This window comes from Podarcis cretensis, assembly GCF_951804945.1.
Source record: "Podarcis cretensis genome assembly, chromosome: 15".
Taxonomy (NCBI): Eukaryota; Metazoa; Chordata; class Lepidosauria; order Squamata; family Lacertidae; genus Podarcis; species Podarcis cretensis.
Window position 1 is genome coordinate 15,809,173 of NC_137185.1, and position 22,500 is coordinate 15,831,672.

Sequence of the window (22,500 nt, forward strand, 5' to 3'; positions counted from 1 at the left end):
CAGGTTCAGTCCTTTCACAGAATCATAGAATTGTGGCTTTGGAAGGGAACCCCCCAGGGTCATCTAGTCCAACCCCCAGCAATGCATGAATCTCTGTGAAAGCATCCATGACAGATGGCCATCCAACCTCTGCTTAAAAACCTCCAGTGAAGGAGAGTCCACCACTTTTCATGGGAGTCCGTTCTGCTGTGGAACAGCTTACTGCCAGAAAGTTCTTCCTGATCTTTAGCCAGAATCTGCCTTCTTGTAACTTGATGCTATTGGTTTGAGTCTTACCCTCCAGAGCAGGAGAAGCTTGTTGCCTCTTCCATGTGACAGCCTTTGAGATATGAGAAGATGGCTCTCCTATCTCCACTAAGTCTCCTTTTTTCCAAGCTGAACATACCCAGCTCCTTCAACCATTCCTCATAGGGCTTCAACTCCGTTTAAGGCAGATATCTGTGTTCTCCCATAGGAACTCAACAGTTCAGTACATGGTGTCAAAAGTCAACACATTCTTAGCACATCCCATCCTGTTTCCAGTTTCCAGTTCAGCTTTTTAGCGCATTCAAATAAAGACCCACATTTGAAGCCCTGCTGTAGTTTTTAAAAGAGTCCAGCATCTTCTGTTCCTCTTCCAGGGATCCGTTATCCTGGTGTAGGAGTCCTGCCTGGCGTTCCCACCGGAACTGGAGTGAAGCCAAAAGTTCCAGGTAAGCCTTGTTACCCCTCCCCAATGATGGCTTCTATCCATTCTTTGCTCCAGAGAAGGTGGGGCTTGTCACCTTCCGATGGGCTTTGTTTCTCAAATTATTATGGCAGTTTTCATAGGTAGGAAGTCGTCTGCAGCCGACTCTCAAGTCGTCCGGTTGCTAGAACAAGCGTAGCCATTGTGGTGCCTCCAGATGTACTTGGACCCCAACTGCCAGCAGACCCAAAGGTCAGGGCTCATGGGAGTTGTAGTTTGACAACATATGGAGAGCACCATGTTGATTACCCTTGCACTAGAATTTGGGCCATTTCACACAGGATGAATGCTCACTACTACAGAACTCCGGCTGTCGTACGTACTTAATAATATCTGAAGATCCTGCATGGATCAGGCCAGGCACCCAGGGATGGTGATGGGAGTTGTAGTTTGGCAGCATCTGGAGGGCCAAAGGTCCCTTGCACTTTGAAATCCACTCTTTTGGCCAAAACGAGCTTTAAATAAAAACTATTTTGTGTGATCAGAAAATAAATGTATTTATCATTCATTGCATTTATATACCCAACCTTCCGTCCGAGGAACTCAAAGTGGCGCACATAGTTCTCCTCATCCTCATCTTACCCTCACGACAACCTTGTGAGGTAGGTTAGGCTGGCAGAGACTGGCCTAAAATCACCCAGGGAGCTTCATGGCTGTGTGTAGATTTGAACTAAGCACTAAATCAGGCTTCCTCAACTTTGGCCCTCCAGATGTTTTTGGCCTACAACTCCCATGATCCCTAGCTAGCAGGACCAGTGGTCAGGGATGATGGAATTGAAGTCTCAAAACATCTGGAGGGCGGAGGTTGAGGAAGCCTGCACTAAATCTTGCAACACGTCGAGCCTTCTGACGATTGCATTGAAATGTTTTGACCACCATGTATCATGTATTGTGTGCAAGGACAGCCACTGATCATTAACTCTTTCCCTTTCAGGGGCAGGAGGAGGCGCTGTCAACGGGCTCTCTCGTAGGTTATCAAAACACACCTATGCATGTACCCCATTCCCAACAGAGCCGGGAGGGAAACAGATCGACCCACCATGGTGGAGTAGGGTGGTGAGAATAGTTGCACTGTGGGAAGCCTCATTTTCTTTTCCTTTGTTGTTCTAGCCTTCGGAGTCTTTGGAGGGCAGCAGCCTGGGCTTCCACTGGGCTATCCCATCAAGGCACCCAAACTCCCTGGTGAGCCTGACACCTAGAACCAAATTGCTGTTGAAAACCCCACTCCGAGAAGGTCCTCTTTCCACGATCGAAAGAACGCCAGGCATATCTCCCCTCACCTCTTGTTTTTGGCAAGCAACCCAGGCTCTGGGTTTGAGTCCTGTCTGAGACTGTTGACTCACTGTGTGCGGCTCGTGCAGGACACCGCCCGCCCCGGTCTCAGTTCTGCTTCCGTAAAATGGGACCAAAACCCACCCTTGGTTGCAGAGCTGTTAAGTGGCGTTTCGGGTTCCTATAATAAAGGGCTGTAATGCTCATGTCAAATGTGAAAGGCAAAGGTGAGGAACCTATTTTCACCTGAGGGGCCACGTTCCCTTCTAAGCAGCCTTCCGGGGGCCGTATACCAATGGTGGGTGGAGACAGAAACAAAAGTGGGTGGAACAACAAAGGCTAATTTTAATTAATGGGTAATGGTCAGTGGTTTTTTTTTCTGGGGGGACACAGGGGTACGCATACCCCTAAACATTTTGTGAATCTTTGTACTTTTGTCTGTTTAATATATTTATTTCTCCCTGATTTGAACTATAAAATGGTGATTTTCTTGAGTCAAAATGAGAGTATCCCTAAACATTTTTTTAGAAAAAAGCATGGATAATAGTAGTTCTGCCTTTGAACACCAGGCTTGTTTTTACATTTACACACACACACACACACACACACACACACACACACACACACTTTCCAATGTCCAGACAAGTAAGAAACAATATCATCATCATAATTTATTAGTTATACTCTGCCCATCCAGCTGGGTTTCTCCAGCCACTCTGGGTGGCTCCCAACAGATTAAAGGATAATCAGGGCAAGGGCAGATCCTAGCTAGGAAAAATCACTCAGAGGGTGCCTAGCAGGGTCGGTAAGGGGTGTGGCCTGGAGACAGGGGGTGTGGCCTGATGAAAGTCTCAGGAGCCAGATAGTGAGGTTGGGAGAGCCTCTGAGCCTGAGGTTCCCATCACTGGTGAAAAGCATCTCATTTCTGTTGTTAATTTGTTTAAATGTATTCAGATGGACAGCTTCTATCTCTAAGGCAGCTAGCCATGGTTTTTAGCGCAAATGCAAACCATCCCTTTAACATCTCAGCTATTGGGGGTGGGGAATTATTAAAGATATTAAAAACTGGCTCTGCTGGCTTAACTTTCTGCTAAGGGGTTAAGGACTCGCTTTGCATTCAGAAGGGACCCACTTTTAACCCCTGATATCATCTCCAGACTGAAAAGAGCTCTAGTAGATGGGTAACCAAAGGCCATTCTGTGCTCGATGAGGCAGTGGCAGGCAGTTCCTTAGGCTCACATGTTTCCCCCCCCCCTTTTCTTTTCCAGGTAGCTATTATGGCCTCCCATATGGCGCTGGGAAGGGGCCTTATGGCGGTGAGTTCTCTTGGTCTCAACTGCCTAGCTTGTGGCCTGGGGGAGATGGGGGCTGAGAGAAACGGGTGCATTTTGGGGGATGAAAGTACATGGATCTGTGTTTTGGATGGACTTCTCCAAGGTTGGACTCTGGGTACCACAAATGAGGCTGGCTGTGCAGGCATCTCAGTGCTACAGATTTCAACTAGTCGGTTTGAAACCTGTTTCACTCTCATGGCTTTTGAGTGAGTACTGCGCTTTTTGAGGGGGGATTTTGAACCCCCTTCAGTTGCCATCAGTTTTGAACTCCATCAGTTGCCATTCAAAACTACAATCCCTTGATTGAGAAGCAGAGCTGATGCTGGCACCAATATCTCAGTGTAGAAGTCTAGTTCTTTGCATCAATGAGAAGGAGGAGGGGACTGTACCACATCACTCTGAAGCAATCTGGGGATGGGCAAAAGCACAACAAAAAGTCTCTGATCCTTGGAACCCACATCGCCAACCCCTGGCCAATTTCCTCTGGGCTTTGCATTGGGCGGTTCTTCTCCCCTGAAGACTTGATTTCTCTTTGTGGTTCTAGGTGTTGGGCCGGGCGGCGTGTACGGTGGTGCCGGAGGGAAGGCCGGTTACCCAACAGGGACAGGTAAGCGGGTTCCACTAGCACACAACACCGGCGAAGGATGACCCCCAGAGTCTTGGACCCCTTGCTGACACCTCTGTGGCTCTGCACAGTGTAATAAATGAAAATCTGCCCTTATTCCCTTGTGGGGAACACAAGAGCCCTTATAGAGTCCTTTGTAGGTTCTCCAACCTACAAAGAGGCCAACCAGAGAATATTGAGAAGAAAAGCAGCTTGTAAGCCTGCTCTTTATTGAACTGTTGCAACAGGCTGCCCCCTTCACACGCAGGGGAAGGAGGAGAACCCCGAACCAAGGTGTGCCCGCCCTTATATAGACATTTTAAATTGCCCACCTTGGAGTCAAAGACCACCCCCAGAAACATCATACCTACATCACAGAAAGGGCGGGCTAAAGCAGAAATCTGAGTGGGTTGTTTACCTCATAATCTGAGTTAAACAACTCCTGTCTGGCAAGTTACCTGTTAATGTTTACTGGATTGATACCCTGGGGAGCCTGGCCAGTCTTTTGTAATGATAAGTACTTAGTTCCTGAGCCAAGTCACAGGCTCACCCTATTCATACACAGACATACCCTTGACAGGATTTGTGAAGGAGAAGACAATGGGGAGGCTCCTCCATTTGACCTTGCAGAGAAAACACCTGGTCAGCCTGGGAGTCAAAATGGCTCCATGGCTGCTCTCCTGTGCAGCTTCAGACATGTGGCCTATATATCTATGTGCATGTTTGCTTGGTACATTTATGAACCTTCATTATATACATAAGACCTTAATTTATTTATTTCAACAGACAGAAATCAACACGTGCTTAGCCAACCTGGTGCCTCCAGATGTCGTTGAACTACAACTCCCAGCAGCCCCAGCCAGGCTAGCCAGGCTAGCTGGGGCTGGTGGGAGTTGGAGTCCAAAATGGCCCTGCTGGCTGAGGCTGATGGAGTCAAACAACTGCCAAAAGGCTGCCAAAAGGCTTGGCTTCATTGTGTTACTTGGTTTGGATCCTAGATTTCTGAAGCCAATAAGCTGGAAGGGATATCTGTGCTTTGTGTCCTCAAGATTCTAGCAATGTGGCCACATTGCTGAAGCTCTTTTTGTTCTTTTTGCAGGTGTGGGAGCTCAGGTAGCCGCTGCAAAAGCAGCTGCCAAATATGGTGAGTGACACCATGCTGGAGGAGCCCATATGTAGCCATGCTCTGAAGCCCAGGCTCTGGCTGGCCCTCATTCACTCCTCTTTCTTTCTTTCTTTCTTTCTTTCTTTCTTTCTTTCTTTCTTTCTCCAAAGGTGCTGGAGCTGTGCCCGGGGCGGTCGGAGTCCCTGGCGCTGGGGCCCTTGGAGGAGGCTTGGTGCCCGGTGCTGGTGTCCCAGGAGCACTAGGTAAATGACCTTGGATGGGTAATAGGCAAACAGTTTTGTAGAGTCAATGCCTTTGGAGGGGTGATAGAGAAGCATCTTTTAATGGGCAATAGTAAACACATTGGTATGTATGTATGTATGTGGGTTTGATTTTTTCTTTCTTTTAGGTTCTTTAAATTTTGACAAAGTAATAATCATAAATAAATAAGAATAAGAATGTGCACCCCACCGCCGAGACCATTCCATTGTAACTATCCAACCTCCCGAAATTTCAACACCTCTTGCAGCGGTTTGGCCCCTTTCTGTATTAACAGTACAAATCCTACAAACACCCTCCATATCTCCTCAAAACCATTTCTCCTGCATATTCCCCGTCTTACTTTAATGGCACATGTTAATTTATCATTAATAGCTATGTCCCACACCTCTTTATACCATTCTTCCATTTTATATTCTGCTTGCCCCTTCCACTTCCTAGCTATCATAATTTGTGCAGCTGTCAATAAATTTGTGAGCAAGTCCTTCACAGCCTGCGAGGCTTCTTTTCTTTGTTTTTGTAAGTCACCTTGAGTTGCCCCAGCAAGAAAAAGCAACTAATAAATTCAACTCAATTGATAATAATAAATAAATGATACTGATAATGATAAATGCGCTAGGTGAGTGCCTTTGCCGTCATTGTGGCCAAAGGATTCTGCAGTTGTGCTCTTCAAAAACAAGCCCATCCAGGTTGGCCAGGTAAAAGGAATGGCTCTCAGTTTCTCTCACCCTTTTTCACTGCAGGTGCAGGTGGACCAGCGGCGGCGGCAGCGGCAGCAGCTAAAGCAGCAGCCAAAGCAGCAGCTTACGGTGAGCTGTTTACCCAATTGATCGATAAAACAGCCCAGAAATCACAGGATTTCTGCAGTGCTTAAAACAAACAGAAGCCATAAGGGTAGAAACACAAGTTCCGTCAATAGGTAGAATACAGCTTACTGAGAATGCCTGCTGAAATCAAAAGGTCTTTGCCAAGTGCCTGAAATTCAACAGGAAGGAGGAGGCGGCTTGCCTGATCTAAGCTCCACACAGTCAATTCCACAATCCTGAGGCTGATATGGAGAATGTGGCTCTCTATAAAAGTTGTTCCCCTTCTCTCCTAACACTAGAACTCACAGGCATCCATTTGGGAAGTTTCAGGACAGAGAAAAGAAAGTCCTTCACACAGCACAGAGTTAAACTCTGGAAGTCGCTTCCACAGGAGGCAGTGATGGCCAAACTGAATGGCTTTTTGAAAGGATTGGATAAATTTGTGGAGGAGAGAGATGTCAATGGCTACTAGCCAGGGTGGCTCTGTCCACAGTAAGAGGCAATATGCTTCTGAATAATGCCAGATGTTGGGAGTCACAAGTTGGGAGAGTTTCTGTGGCACTCAAGTCCCGCTTATGGGCTTCCCTTTGGGGCACAGTGGGCCACTGTGACAGCATCATGCTGGGCTATGTTGGGCCACTGAGCAGTCCAACAGGCTCTTCTTATCTTCTTATAGATGTGAGCCAGGCACCTGAGCCAAGGGGGACCACTAACAGAGAACCCCTTTCCCCAAGATCTCAGTGGCTGGGCAAGGATATATGGAATCAGGTGGTCCTTAAAGTATCCAAATTGTTGAGGACCTTTTAATTTAACCCAGACTCTTTGAACTCGGCCTGGTAGCATATTAGTGGCCAGTGCAAAATTGATAGGGGAAGGGGTCCAGTTTGGAGTGGGAGGAAGGGTACTTAAGAGAGTGGGGCCCTAAGCTATAGCTTGTTTAGCTTATACGTAAATCTGGCACTGATTTCAATGCTCCTCACACTTCGCTCCAGATTGCATCTCTTTCCCCCTGCGCTTTAAGAGGCCTGCCAAAGACGTGGATCCCCAAACTCAGATTTTTCGTGTTTTCTAATGGAAATTTCATTCCTGCCACCCAACGCCCTCTTGCGTTTGGATTCGTGAATCCGGTTTGGATTTGGGGCGGGTGAGAAATCTTGCCCCAATTGCACAGAAGCAAGGATAAGTGCACTATCAAGAATGGATCCATGCCAGTGCTTCATGAGTGCTGAGAATAAGATCTGATTTGGGGGTGGGGTGGATCTTCTGGACAGACTCCAGCTCCAAAGGTGTGAGCTCAACCAGGCTGGAGCCCCAACACATACACACACACACACACACACACACACACACACTTTCTTGGAGTCCTTAGTAACTCTTCCCCCGGCCTCAAGCATTGCACACCCAGCCGCACCTGATCTGCTCCAGAGAGCAATAGCGGCCTGGCCTGGCCTGGTTTTCCTGGGATCGTCCCAGAACGCCATCTGGTTTTGATTGGAAGCAGGCGGCCAGCGGGAAACTGTGCAATTTTGGGATTGAAGAAAAGCCACAGTCGAATCAGGTTTCGCTGGAGTGTGTCTACAAGGAAGAGAGGGAGAGAGAGAATGTGCTCCTTTTCCAGCTTTTGCTGTGCTTAGTAACCTTCCGCCCTGTGATTGGTTAGGAGCGAGGGTGCCAGAGCTTCATGGATCATCTCTATCCACACCACACTGGAGCTTATTGTGGGGGAGGGAACTTCCAGCATTGAAGTTGGGGCACTTTAGATGCTGGAGTAACTCGTCTCCACAGCAAGACCACAGACCAAAATTCGGTGTTCATTTCTAGTCACTTCACCTCAAGAAGGATAGTGTAGAGTTGGAAAAGGTTGAGGAAAGGGCAACTGGGGATGGAGCAAATCTATGAAGGAAGGTTTCAGCGCTTGGGACTTTTTAGTTTAGAGAAAAGGCCAGTAAGAGGCAACATGATAGAGGTTTCTAAAATCATGCAAGGCATGGAGAGAGTGGGCAGAGAAGTTTCCCTTTCTCTCTCATAATAACACTAGAATGACAATGAATCTGAATGTCGGAAGATTTGGGACAAGATTAAGGAAGTCCTTCACGCAACGCAAAATGAACCTGTGGAACTCCCTCCCACAGGAGGCAGCAGTGGCCACCAACTTGGAGGGCTTGAAAAGAGGATTGGACCAATTCATGGAGGAGGAGAGGGCTATTGATGGCTACTAGCCAGGATGGCTCTGCTCTGCCTCCATAGCAAGAGGCAGCAATGCTCCTGAATTCCAGTTGCTGGAAACATAGGAGGAGAGAGGGCTCTTGTGCTCAAATCCTGCTTGCAGGTCTCCCATAATGAGCATCAGGTTGGCCATTGTGAGAACAGGATACTGGACTGGATGGGCCCTTGGCTTGATCCAGCTGTGCATTTATTATGTTTTTGTGCTATGTTTAGCCCTGCATTTGCAAGGCATTGTCCTTGTATTAAAGGGCTTTGGCAGAGAGCAACTTATGACAGCCCTGAAATCGCAGCTACTCCCTGTTTGTTTTTAGCCCAGAGGTGGGTGGTGGTGGTTTGGATTCCCAGCCACCCCCTCCCCCTGTGAAGCACCCCTTGAGGTTGAAACAGAGGCTGGTTCAGCCTGAGTCTATCTCTCAACTTCATTCTGAAGCCTTGCACTCCATTGACCTGGGTGCAGAAATGTGGCAGATTTAAATATGTTAAAACTGATGCATATGCAAATATGTTTTTGTTCACAAGTCCCGGGTTAGAAAGTGCATGAACTGTTTATGCTGTAATCTTTTTTTTGCAGAGGTGGGTTGCGGGAGAGATAGGCTACAGTGAAATTTTAGATTACTCCATTGATTCCTTATGGGTACCAACATTCCCGAAGGAGCTGGAGACGGGAGGGTCTGCTGAAACCAGAAGTTCAGGCTGCATGATGTTCCACATGCTTTTAGCTCTATGGCCCAAGCAGAGTTGGGATCCCACAGAAGAGGGAAGCTGCCCTCTAGTGGATCAGTCTGGCTACAACACACATGTGATTCTACGGGGTGTTGAACTGCAGATTGCAGATGGGGGGGTCCTCAATTTAAGACCAGATTAACCCTTCACTTTCCATATAGCCAGAAATGTTGACGTGGTGGTAGGAATCAGAATTAATTGTGGAGCAGCAAAAAGCCCCTCATGTCACGTATAGATAATCCTATGAAAGGGAATCCAGTGATCTTGCCCATTGGGCTGCTTTGGCTATTTAAAATGTTGGGGTTTAAACTAAAATACGTCACTGATGTACTCTTCCACGGCAGTTCTTCCAAGAGCCAGTACTTTAAGCCTCAGTGGGATTTGCATCAGGGGAGGCATGTGAAGGTTTGCTGTATATCTTAGACACACACCCTTTGAATTAAGTCCCACTGAACTGCCTTCTGCGTGAATGTTGGGTGCGACTTGCAGGAGGGAGGTCTTGCATGGGTTAAAACAGATATGGACCTCCACACCCCCAAACTACCCCTGTATGTTTAAGCCAGAGGCATACCCTCCAACATTTCTCAGATGAAAATAGGGACATTCTATTCTACATCAAGAAACCTCTCCTGTGTTTGATCTCATATATTTCACGTACACATATACATTGGTCACCTTGAGACAATTGAAACCTTTAAGCCTAGCCTACCTCACAGGATTGTTGTAAAGAAAAAATGTGTGAGGGAAGGGGTCATGCACAGCAGCTTGAACAGATCAATAGAATGGAATGGAATTGTAGCTGTAAGCTGCTTGGGCGTGGAGGAGAGGAAATAGAAAACAGGGACATTCCATGATCAAATCAGAAAGTGGGGTGGCTTCTGTCATTCCAGGACTGTCCCCGGAAAATCGGGACACTTGGCGGGTATGCAGTGCTTCCCGAACTTTTGGGGGGGCTTGCCTCTTTGGTTCCATAAACTCATCTCCAGTGCCCTCTATTCTATAAAAAACACATGATTCAGAACAGTGGTTTGCAAGAGCCCCTAAGAAATATAATAAAACAATGAAAGAGTCACAATTAATCATGCCTTTATTCAAAATCCAATTGAAAGTTATTTAATTTAATTAATTCAACAAAATGGATTAATTTTATCCAGGGTGCGACTCCCCAACACCATTCCAGAAGCCAGCTGTGTTTCTGGCAATTTTTTACTCTCCTCTCCTCTCTCTTTCCCCAGGTGGCCGAGTTCCAGGGACGGGCATCGGTGGCGCTGGTGTCCCAGGGGTTGGGCCAGGTGGCGTAGTTCCTGGCGCCACACCTGGTGTTATTGGAGTTGGCCCAGGAGGAACTGGGGTAGGAGGTATGTGTCACAGACGATTGGTGGGGGGACAGATGAGGAAGGTGAAGCCAAATTAGAGGGATTTGATCCTGTTTGCACATTTGTAATCTGTTTTTCGTGACTTACGAAATACAGACTCCCATCCTTTAAAATTTGCATTCCTCTGGCATTTGCAGTGCATTTTTTCAGCCGAGTTACGTGTATAAAAATGCACATACCAGAATAACTGTCCGTATAAATTATGATTCTTAATTCATTTCCTGCTCTTCACCCTAAGGTCCCAGGGCAGGTTACAGCATTAAAGCACAATGTCAAAAGCGATTTTAAACAATTATAAGCGTACCTGCTTTACCTCCTATTTCTGAGACCTATTTTCCTGTTTTCTCTTTGGCAGGAGTGAGTCCCGCCGCAGCGGCAAAAGCAGCAAAGTATGGTAAGATCCTGAGTTGTTGAGTCACAGTTTTTGGTGGGGTTTGAGATGGTGGGCATAGAGAGATCCTGCCTCAAGTGGACTCCACAGCACTGGGCACACCAGGCAACCCTCTTAACATCCTTGTGCCCATTTCAAGTTTCATGTCTCAGAGGCGAAGAATAGGTGGGGGTCCGCTTGGGTCACTAGTGAAATACCATTACTCGTCATTTTTGTCAGAATTCAGGCCCGGTCAGAGGTATGTGCCTATCTCTCCAGGCACCGGCTGAATTCTTTCGACCTCCCTCCGGCGACTCCCGGCAGGAAAAACACACGAGGTCCGTTCCGGCGATTTTCCTCAGGCTGTGAGAAAAACACACCAATTGCTTCTCCTCCTCCCTGCTCTCCAGCATATCCCCAGGGAGGGGAATCAGACACAGACAGAAATGAATCTACATTGCTTTTATTCCTGTCTTTCACTTCAGTACAGAGAAAACATGTCTGCTCTCTTCAACAAACAGAGAGAAACTCCAAACTCCACCCATGTACATCCTGTACAGGTCATATGACACACACACTGAGCTAACATCCGGTGCTCAGTACAGAATGGACTCCCCCTTTGTTTCCATGGCAACAGTCACATACATCCTGTCTGGCTTTGCAGCCACAAGCAGCTGATTGAGCTGCTGGAGCCTTTGCTTGCTGCAGCATTGCTGCTTTAGAATAACATACTCCCCCTAAAGTATCAATGCGTGCTGCGAGCAAAGCGTCATCCAGAGAAGAAAACAAACAGTTGTTATATGTATAACACTCCCCTGTTGTTTCAGTTCCACCCTTGGAACTACCCGTCACTGGTTTTACCAATGTACCTCTCTGGTTGTGTGACTTCCAAGGAATGAGTGCTTCTGCATTACCTTGGTTAACAACTCTCTGTTGTGCCTTTGTCTCTGACTCAGACACAGCTTCAATTTGACCTTGGTCGTTTACAACAGCAACACATGCAATGGCTTGGTTGGCAAACTCTTTTGAATACCTCTTGGGTGGTACACCCTTCGTTGCTCTCTCAGACCTACGTAAGAGGTGCTGCTCTCCCTTGCTTTCTGGTTCAGCCTCTGAACTCTCTGAAGAACCAGTACTAAGCTTAATCAGTGGTTCATCCTCCTCTTCTGAGGGTCTAGTCATTACGTGAGATTTCTTCTCAATGACTGTGACAACTGAGCTGTCTGAGCTATCGCTGTCATCATCAGTACTACTGAACTCAATAAGATCAAACTCATCATCATCATCATCAGAATCATCATCATCACCTGTGGGAAGTGTGTGAACAATCACTCTCTCCTGTTCAGGAGCACTCTCTAGGAATTTTGTGAGAATCACCTGTCCAGATTCAGACAAAATTACTCTGTAGAGACCCTTTTCATAACCCACAAAAATGCCTCTGGCATTCTTTACTCCCCCCGGAGCTTCTGTCCTCACATGAGACCCAAAAACCTTGAAATGGGCAACAGAAGGTTTTCTATGGAACAGTTTCTCAAAAGGAGAACTTCCCAATTCTTTTGAAACCTTTCTCAACCACGTGTAACAAAATGACATTAGCGACTCAGCCCAGTACTCATGTGGCAGATGTGAACTAAGCAATTGCGACTCCATTCCCTTTTGCAACTCTTTGTTCACTCTAACACAGACACATCTGTTCCAAGCTTCTTCGGAACTAGCAATTTTGTGTCTTATCCCTTTCTTCTTCAGGAACCTCTGGAAATCCTGTAAGAGAAAAATTGGCTTCTCATCTGTGCAAAGACAATCTATGTCAGCATCATGCATATTTTTAACTTTGTCACAAAACTCTTTAAACCTTTCTAAGGCTTCTTTCGGTCTCTCCAAAAGATAAATCCAGACAAAACCTGTGAAAGAATCAACACATATTAGGTAATACTTTGCATTGCCTCTAGATGGTGCTAGAGGACCAATCACATCAGCATACACCCGCTGAAATGCCTTGTCAACCCTCGAGGTGACCTGCTTGGCGTTCTTCTTGGCTACACCTGCAAAAGAAAACATGTTAGAATCACAAGAATTACATTCCATGTAATCACTTTGATCAAAAGTCAACAAATACAGTCCATCTTTCTCTTTGGCAGAAAGATACAACTCTCCATCTTTGTAGATCTCGCAGTGTTGATCATCATAGGACAGTTTTAGTCCCTTCTTGGCAATCTGCGAAACGCTGAGCAGATTGTACTTCAACTCTGGAACCAAATAAACATTGTTTATAGTCAAGTTCAGACTTTTAAGATACACAGTCCCAATTCCGGTGGCTTCCAGCTCTTGACCGTTGGCTTGTTGTACAACGAAGCTTTGCTTCTTAAACGACGAAAACAAATCCCTGCGATGGGTCATGTGAACCGTCGCTCCCGTGTCTAAAACGAAGGAATTCCCCACTTGTGGTGTGGCTTTTAGGGACATCAAAGCCTTTGCGGGCTTCGCCTGTGACTTGGCATGACTTCTGCCTGACGCCTCAGACTTTGTGGAGCTTCCCTTGGCTCCTTTGTTCTGACGTGGCTTCTTGCAGTACCGCTGAAGATGCCCAGTCTGTGCACAATTGAAGCATCGGACAACGTTCAAAGCTACGGCGTCTCCTCCAGTAGCTATAGCAGTGGGGGTGTCTGAACTCCGTTCTTCCCTCCCCCTGTCCTTGACCTCCAGTGCGGCAAGTCTGTCATGTTCGTTCAGAACCAAGGCAAAGACCCTGTCCGACGTTAGATCTTGCGCTGGGAGAGACCCCAGCTGACTGGCAACCGTTTTGTAAGTCCGATTCAGGCTGTTGATCACCATGAAGCAAAACACTTCCTCCTGCAGACGGAAATTGCGTTCCACCATCTGCTGACGCAGAAATTTCATTTCCGTCAGGTGCGCTTGAACATCTCCATCAGGCGCAAGCCTCAGGTTAGTCAGCTTCTCAAAATACAGCAACGCTGAAGAACCTGCATCTCTCTGATGTGTCCTTCTCAGCGTGTCCCAAACATCTTTCGCGTGCTGTAAATCTTGTATATGAATAAGCTGAGAGTCTGACACGCACAGAATTATAGCGGTTCTGGCCTTCACATCCTGTGACTCCCAAGGACGCGTTGGTGCTGCAGGGATGGGGTTCTCAATCACCCCAAACAGTCTCTGATTCTGCAGCAAGGCCTTCATCTTAATAGACCAAGATGCATAATTGTCACTGGTCAAGAGGGGTGGAGAAGGCAGGCTTCCCTTCTTGACATCCATTTTGAGTCCTTGCATTGACTCTCAAACACAAGCCTCTAAAATCCAATAGCTGGCTTGTTTACACTCTGTGCACCTGGCAGCAATAACACTGGCTGCTTGGAAAGTCCCTTTCAACAGTTCCTTTGTAAGGGCCTAGTCTAAACACGAGCTGTTTTAGCCTCTCTGGGAATAGCCTGACTTCCAGCCCTTATCTTGAAACTGGCCTGCGTTGCTAAGCAACCACATTCCTTTCCTTGGACAGGAAAAACCACAGGAATGTTTGGAATGCAGACTCTTCTCTCTCGGAGCTGTTTTTCCCAAACGTTGCTCCCATGAAGCAGAGAATTAATCCATCTGCATTCACACTTTTAAGCCCGAAAAACTCATACCTGGGCTCCGTAGCTTGGCTTTCAGCTTCTTCTGGTCAGCTTCTAGCTGCAGAGAATCAGCCTCCATCTCAGGCTTCCATGGAGAGGGATGAAAATAGCAGCTCTGCTCCTATTTCTGCAGACTTCCATGGATCGAAGAAACCAGCAGCTCTGCTACCAATGTCAGAATTCAGGCCTGGTCAGAGGTATGTGCCTATCTCTCCAGGCACCGGCTGAATTCTTTCGACCTCCCTCCGGCGACTCCCGGCAGGAAAAACACACGAGGTCCGTTCCGGCGATTTTCCTCAGGCTGTGAGAAAAACACACCAATTGCTTCTCCTCCTCCCTGCTCTCCAGCATATCCCCAGGGAGGGGAATCAGACACAGACAGAAATGAATCTACATTGCTTTTATTCCTGTCTTTCACTTCAGTACAGAGAAAACATGTCTGCTCTCTTCAACAAACAGAGAGAAACTCCAAACTCCACCCATGTACATCCTGTACAGGTCATATGACACACACACTGAGCTAACATCCGGTGCTCAGTACAGAATGGACTGCCCCTTTGTTTCCATGGCAACAGTCACATACATCCTGTCTGGCTTTGCAGCCACAAGCAGCTGATTGAGCTGCTGGAGCCTTTGCTTGCTGCAGCATTGCTGCTTTAGAATAACAATTTTTTCACTTACCCAGCAATGGGGAGGGGAGCCCGCCTTCCAGCAAAGATCTTCCACTGCAGCCAGCCCGAAACAGATCCAAATAATCGGTGTCATCCAAAACCTCCTGGAATAATAGAATTGTAGATTTGGAAGGGACTCTCAGGGTCATCTTAGTCCAGCCCCCTGCAAGAGTTAAAGGGTGGAGACATCGCCACTCACTCTTGCCCCAGAATGGCAAGTTCAGTCCCAGGCAGGACTTAACCCAAATCGGCTAGATCCAGGCCGGGTTTCTGAAGGGGCCAAATGACGACGTCCTTTAAGGGAGCTGCACGGTCCCTCAAAGAGGCAGTAGCCACCTCCAGGGTCTAGATTGTGGATCTTTGGCTGCTTTTAATGGTGGGGATCTGATGAGCTGGTTGGAACTGGCCTGGCTCTCAGATTCATTTCTTCTGTCTCAGGTCTTATTCCTGGTGCTGGCATTGGTGGAGTTCCTGGTGCTGGTGTTGGTGGAGTTCCTGGCGCTGGAGTTGGTGGCGTTCCTGGTGCTGGCGTCGGTGGAGTTCCCGGTGCTGGAGTTGCTGTTCCAGGTGTGTTTACATGAGAAGGTAACAACATGGGACCAGTTTACCTGCAAGATCACTTTGATTTGCAGAACTGGCACTGCTGCAAGTGCCACATAATGCCCTTTACATGTTTGCAAGAAAATTCATTATTAGCATGGCAGCACCTACACTTGGGAACTCACTGCCTTTTGACACAAGGTAAGTGCCTTAACTGCACTCTTTTCAGTGCCTGCTAAAAACATCTTTTGTTCAAGCACGCCTGCGCAGACATGTAGAAATCTTCTGTGTCTTTTAATACTTTTTTAAAGCATATTGCAGATGTTATCTTTTGAATTTTTAAAAGAGTTGTAGGGGGTGTTGGTAAAGTTTTTTTTAATTTCATTTTTATAATGTATATAAAACAGAACAATGATATCAACAGATGAAAACTGAAATGAGAAACTAAAAGACAGACACACAGAATGAGTACAGTTGCACACAGGTGAAAAGAAAGCAAGTTACAAGTAAATAATATCAGCGTTATATGACAACATAGTTCCAGATTTCTGATGTGGGCTGCCTTGAAAATGATGGTATTATGTACTGAGTTGAATAGAGGAGAGGGGTGTTATGTACTGAGTTGAATAGGATCCAAACTGTAGCAGTCTGATTGGTCCTAGAACAATAGGATCCAAAATGCAGCAGTCTGATTGGTCCTAGAGCAATAGGATTCAGAATGCAGCAGTCTGACTGGTCCTAGAACAATGCAGCAGTATGATTGGTCAGCAGGAGCCACCCAATCCAGCTCCAGATAGAAGTGAATCAACAACCTGATTGGCCTACAGGAGAATTCCGGAATTAGCCAATCACATGCAGCCCATTGTTTACACAAATGTATATAAAGCAGATACTTTGAGGGGACATTCATTCCCTCCTCACCACTATGAGCTGAATAAAGAGCATGAAATCCACTCTCGACTCTGAGTATATTTCAGATGGTTTCACTGTATATATAATAAAGGAATGGCAAATCATATTAAAAGCACCTGGGCATGCTAGCCCCTGTGGAAATCTACAATATGCTTAATTTCCCCCATTATAGCTATATTCCAGAGTGAGTGGTACCAAGCGTCCAGTATAAGATTTTGGGTCCCGTGCCCCCATTGTGATTCTTATTCGAGCTGCCAAGGTCATAAGTAAGACCAATTCTTTTGGCACTATATCTACAATGGTATCATCAGAAATATTCAGCAACTTAAAGAGTTGTTTTTACCAATAACTCTGTTGTTTGACTTGCTTTGTAAATCACCTTAGGTTTCTGTTTTTAAAACCAATTGGTGCATAAATGAAATAAACAAGGTAGCTCCAGGAGTGCATGGGTGCCGTGGCTGGCTAGCCCCTTGACTCATTTTTGTCTCTGCCAACAGGAGCTGGGGTATCTGCAGCAGCAGCGGCAAAGGCAGCGGCAAAGGCAGCCGCCTACGGTAAGCTGAGCATCCTCCTCCTGTCCCAACAGCATTGAGGCTGCTGGATAAATCAGGGCAGGCCAAGCCAAGGCAGGAAGGAATGGAAAGATTTCTTTAGGGAAACAGAACATGAGCTCGATTGTTTAAGAAAATCAGGCGATTATAAAGCAGCACTCCAGACAGACCACCTGATGCCACTTAATATATTACGGAAAACCCATAAAGTCTAGAGCAGTCATAGGCAAACAGGACCAGTGGTCAGGGATGATAGGAGTTGTAGTCCTAAAACATCTGAAGGGCTGAGATTGCCTATGCCTGGTCTAGAGCAGGAGCAAGGAAGTTTTTTCAGCCCTTCTGTTTCAGGAAACTTTTGGGGGGATGCGTATGCCAGAGGTAGGCAGGGCCAGAGGCAAAGGTTTCAATCTGAAAGTTTTAGTCCTTTTTTTGTGGTGGGTTAAACCACAGAGCTTAGGACTTGCCAATCAGAAGGTCGGCGGTTCGAATCCCCGTGACTGGGTGAGCTCCCGTTGCTCGGTCCCTGCTCCTGCCCACCTAGAAGTTTGGAAGCATGTCAAAGTGCAAGTAGATAAATAGGTACCGCTCTGGCAGGAAGGTAAATGGTGTTTCTGTGTGCTGCTCTCGTTCGCCAGAAGTGGCTTAGTCATGCTGGCCACATGACCCGGAAACTGTACGCCGGCTCCCTCGGCCAATAAAGCAAGATGAGTGCCGCAACCCCAGAGTCGGTCATGACTAGACCTAATGGTCAGGGGTCCCTTTACCTTTATTATTATTTTAACTTTTTGAAACCCTTAATTTCCTTAGAGATAATTTTACTGTTTTTCCTTTTTTGTAAGCCGCTCTGATGGTTGGCTTTTGGCTTTTGTTTTTTTACAATCAAGCAGTGTAGAAATCTTATGAAATAAGTGAATAAATAGAAATGGGCAGGGCAACACATGTAGATTTTTGCTAGTTTCTACACACTCTCACACAGCCCTCTCTGTCCTCCATGTGGGGGCAAGCAAACATGCATTGCCAAGGACCCAGCCATGCAAAAAGCTCTTGAGGAGGGTATGAAGGCCCCGCTAACCATGCCAGGCTAGACAAAGCCAGGAGCAGCAGGTCTCAAAGGATTCACAGAATTGTATAATTGCAAGTGACCCACAGGGGCCACCTAGTCCAATTCCCTGCAACACAGGAATCACAGCTCAAGAATCCCTGATAAGTAGCCATCCAACCTCTGCTTAAAAACCTCTCCAGTGCTTCAGAGTCCACCACCTTCCAAGGGAGTCCGTTCCACTGTCAAACAGCTCTAACCCTCAGAAAGTTTTTCCTAATGTTGAGTCAGAATCTTCTTTCTTATCATTTGAATCCACTGGCTCAGGACCTCCCCTTTGGAGCAGCAGAAAACAAGCTGGCTCCATCTCCCGGGGGTGGCACTTCAGGTATTTGAAGGTTTGTGGCAAATGGCTAATCTGACCTCTTTTTTGTCATTTCCTGCAGGGACTGGTGTGGTGCCTGGCTATGGCGCCATTGGTGGTGTGGCACCCGGTGGAGTCGTACCTGGTGGAGTCGTACCTGGTGGAGTTGCACCTGGTGGAGTCGCACCCGGTGGGTTAGGTAGGTTCCCCTCTCTGTGGGAAGTCAAAGCCTTCTCAAGGCGACAGAGCAGCTCGTCCCGAAACCTTGGTCTTTGCAATAACATGGAGGCTGCTCCTGCTCTGTGGAACAGCATCAAGATGTGACAGACACCCACTCTCTGCATTTCCTGAAGACAATGGGAGATGTGAGGCAGTTGTGGTGGGGGGGAAGGTTCCTGGCAGGCTTTCACATCTGGATGAAAAGGGTCTCTACTATGAGTGCGCATCACCCACTGCTCAAAAGCATCCAGGGTCCTGGAAGGACGGGAGGAGAATGGTAGATGGGCTGGGCTGGGGAAGAGCTTTGGCTAGTGGCCAAGGTGGTCAACCACTGCCATCAGACCTGGTGCAGGTGGTCCTGCTGACACCTCTCTCTCTCTCTCTCTCTCTCTCTCTCTCTCTCTCTCTCTCTCTCTCTCAATTCTCAGTGCCAGGAAGCCCCGTGGCTGCTCAAGCAGCAGCAAAAGCAGCCGCCAAAGCAGCCAAATATGGTAAGGAGGGCCACTGTGGTATGTAGTGGTTAGAGTGTCCGACTGGGACCTGGGAGACGAGGATTCAAATCCCTGTTGGTGGTGGAAGCTCACTGGGTGACTTTGGGCCAGCCACAATCTCTCAGCCTGATCTGCCTCACTGGGTTGTTTGTGGGGATTAAATGAGAAGGCAAAGAACCATGAATGCCGCTTTGAACTCCTTGCAGGAAAGGTGAGATATTAATGTAGAAAATAAGTAAATATCAAGACTTCCAACCAGCACAGGAGATAAGGATGGCAAAGGAGATGCGGATCAGTTTTTCTTTAGCCTTGCAAATAGCAGCTTGTGCACAAACGTAAATTTCCATGACGCTCTTGGATTCCTGTCGTAAAAAATATCGACACTCTGGAGACACAGACAGAGATGCTCTTGGAGGGTGGTCTATTAGAATGAAGAGGGTGCTGCCCCACTGCCCTCAGCCAGCCCCCACCCTGCCTGCCTTCTGCAATTACAACCACTCCATCGAGTGGCTCTAAGAGAGTCTGTGTACTGGTCCAGTAAACGCTTCCGCTGCGCAACCAGCAACAGTTCTCTTTGCAGAGCATTGATTAAGTCCAGTGCAGAGATTCTTGTTGCAGTACAAGCTTCAGAGTCTCAGCAGCAAAGAAATAACGACACAGGGAAGCCTGTCTTTCCAAAGACAGGTTTATTGCAGAAAAATAACAGAAACACCTCCGGAGCTTTCAGACATTTTTGCTTCACGCCCCACACAGGCAGAGAAAACAAACACTCTTTATATAATGAGCAACTTAACAACTTAACGAGCTTGACTACTTAAAGTCACATGACATTGCTAACTTGCCAGCGTCTTAGGTTTCACACCCTAACAGGCTCTGCCTATCAGCTTCCTCCTCCTCCTCCTCCTCCTCCTCCTCCTCCTCCTCCTCCTCCTCCTCCATGTTGCCCCTTGTAGGGAGGAAGAGGAGAAAACCAGGCGTTGGCTCCACCCGTCATCGGCTGTAGCGCCACCTACCGGTAGGCTCCCTGCCTTCTGCCCTACCAATCTTGTGGGACACCACTGGGGCAGGCCCTTCCCCCTCTTGATGATGTAGCCTCATTCCAAGAAGACACAGAAAACACCAGTGGGAATGCAGCTGGCGTTAGGAAGTGAGCAGGCCGAGCAGGGAGCCTGCAATACCCTCTCCTAGTTTTGATCTAAATGTTTTCCTCTGAGGACTTTGGCTCCACCCAGGTGCTGTTCTCAGGGTGTGGTGGGGCTCAGGACCATTTTCCAAAAGTGTGCCTTGCCCCAACAGGAGCAGGAAGAGGCGTTGGCGGTGTCGGCGGCGTTGGCGGTGTCGGCGGCGTTGGCGGTGTCGGCGGCGTTGGCGGTGTCGGCGGTGTCGGTGGCATTGGTGGAGTTGGCGGCGTTGGTGGTGTTGGCGTTGGTGGCGGTAAGCAGTCATTAAGTGCCAACAACTTAGAATTTTATCTTGTTTTATTTGGGGCATGGAGATTTCCAGGTGGCTCCATGCAGGGCAGAAGCTTCCTGAGCAGTTCACAACACAAAATGAACGTGAGCCAACCCAGAGAGATGCTCATGGGAAGCCAAAATAATGATGAGGGTTTTTTAAATGAAAACAAATTTCTTTCCTCAGCAGCAGCAGCAGCAGCCCCGGTTTAGATGGCTGCACACAGCTGCTGCTTTTAACTTCTTAAAGCAATGCATACTAGCTCTGCACATCTCAAGTTGTATCAGGGACTGGGTGGATGAGGCAGAGTGGTGGAAGCCACTTGCCCAAGAGCCCCCAAGGAAGGCAGAGAAGAAGATGACTTAGATCCTGGGTCCTGGTGGCAGGATACTGGCCGCAAATCAGAGGAGGGGAAAAGCTGGGAGGTACTAGAAGCAGGGGGAACGCAGGTGGCGCTGTGGGTTAAAGCCTCAGCGCCTAGGGCTTGCCGATCGAAAGGTCGGCGGTTCGAATCCCTGCGGCGGGGTGCGCTCCCGCTGCTCGGTCCCAGCGCCTGCCAACCTAGCAGTTCGAAAGCACCTCCGGGTGCAAGTAGATAAATAGGGACCGCTTACCAGCGGGAAGGTAAACGGCGTTTCCGTGTGCGGCTCTGGCTCGCCAGAGCAGCGATGTCACGCTGGCCACGTGACCCGGAAGTGTCTCCGGACAGCGCTGGCCCCTGGCCTCTTAAGTGAGATGGGCGCACAACCCCAGAGTCTGTCAAGACTGGCCCGTACGGGCAGGGGTACCTTTACCTTTACCTTTACTAGAAGCAGGAAGCTTGAGGTATCGTGAAGAGACAGAAACCGGCTGGTGGCCCAGCACAGGGCAGGAGGATGAGGTTCCCAGTTTGGATGAAGGCTACGACAGAGGAGAGCCAAACCCTGCATCTCTCCCACAGCTCCATCATGCCAGCCTCTCTGCTGATGGCTCTCTGGCCCCACTTACTCCTAGAACGTGAAGGATGTTACGTATTCCGGAGCAACAGGCTAGGCAGGCACAGAGAGAGGCTCCTAGGGCTTGCTGTAGCAGAAGATTACAAGGGAGGAGCCCTGACTCAGAGGGCTAGATAGTAATGGAGGGGCTGCACGCCAGTTCAAGCAACTTCTTCATGGGAGGGGGTATTTGCCTTTATGAGCCTCCTTGTATTTTTTCCCCTTTCCTTAATAATTAAACTAACTGCACGTTAGCCTCATGTCTCCCCCTCTGACCTGTGAATGACCTGATCTTTCTGTCAGCCCCCTGACAAATTGCTGGAAACCACAGGAGGGGAGAGGGCTCCTGCGCTCAGATCCCGCTGGAGGGCTTCCCATGGGGGCATCTGACTGGCCACTGTGGGAACAGGAAGCTGGGCTAGGGTCATCTTAGTTCTTATGTCATGGTGTCCCAATGGGTTTGGCCCTAATCCTGACTCCTTCTGTTCTTCCGCTAGTTCCTGGGGGAGCAGCGGCAGCTAAAGCAGCAGCAAAGGCAGCTAAATACGGTGAGTCCCCGTTGCGCCCATCCTGATCTCATATCCCCACCTAATCCAGTTCTTCCATACCCCTCTGCTCATCCTGGCCCACTGCCCCATAGTGCCAGCCAGTGAGCTTTTTCCCAGATGCAAAAACATGAGATAATCTCTGAAGCATCCCACATTGCCACGATTCAGATTGTAAACTTTCTGGGGCATGAGGCCTTAGTTGTGTGCTCACCGTTCATTTTAAACACCTTCAGAACACATTCCCACCTGGAGAATCCTGAGAACTGTAGTTTGCCCCTCACAGAACTACAGTTC

General features: G+C 47.9%; 1 protein-coding gene across 4 annotated transcripts in view; it reads left to right on the forward strand.

Annotated features, from left to right (window-relative positions):
- ELN (elastin) overlaps positions 1-22,500 on the forward strand; it is a 64,737-nt gene that overhangs the window by 33,582 nt on the left and 8,655 nt on the right. For 2 of the 4 annotated variants that reach the window (XM_079954523.1, XM_079954522.1), the window contains exons 10-25: positions 621-692; positions 1,662-1,694; positions 1,838-1,909; positions 3,268-3,315; positions 3,878-3,940; positions 5,037-5,081; positions 5,213-5,305; positions 6,065-6,130; positions 10,312-10,434; positions 10,808-10,846; positions 15,555-15,683; positions 17,066-17,122; positions 18,605-18,721; positions 19,170-19,232; positions 20,529-20,666; positions 22,156-22,206. In XM_079954523.1, coding sequence (XP_079810649.1) covers positions 621-692; positions 1,662-1,694; positions 1,838-1,909; positions 3,268-3,315; positions 3,878-3,940; positions 5,037-5,081; positions 5,213-5,305; positions 6,065-6,130; positions 10,312-10,434; positions 10,808-10,846; positions 15,555-15,683; positions 17,066-17,122; positions 18,605-18,721; positions 19,170-19,232; positions 20,529-20,666; positions 22,156-22,206 — 1,209 coding nt within the window. The remainder of the gene's footprint in view (positions 1-620; positions 693-1,661; positions 1,695-1,837; positions 1,910-3,267; positions 3,316-3,877; positions 3,941-5,036; positions 5,082-5,212; positions 5,306-6,064; positions 6,131-10,311; positions 10,435-10,807; positions 10,847-15,554; positions 15,684-17,065; positions 17,123-18,604; positions 18,722-19,169; positions 19,233-20,528; positions 20,667-22,155; positions 22,207-22,500) is intronic. The other 2 variants (XM_079954524.1, XM_079954525.1) reach the window with 2 other exon arrangements.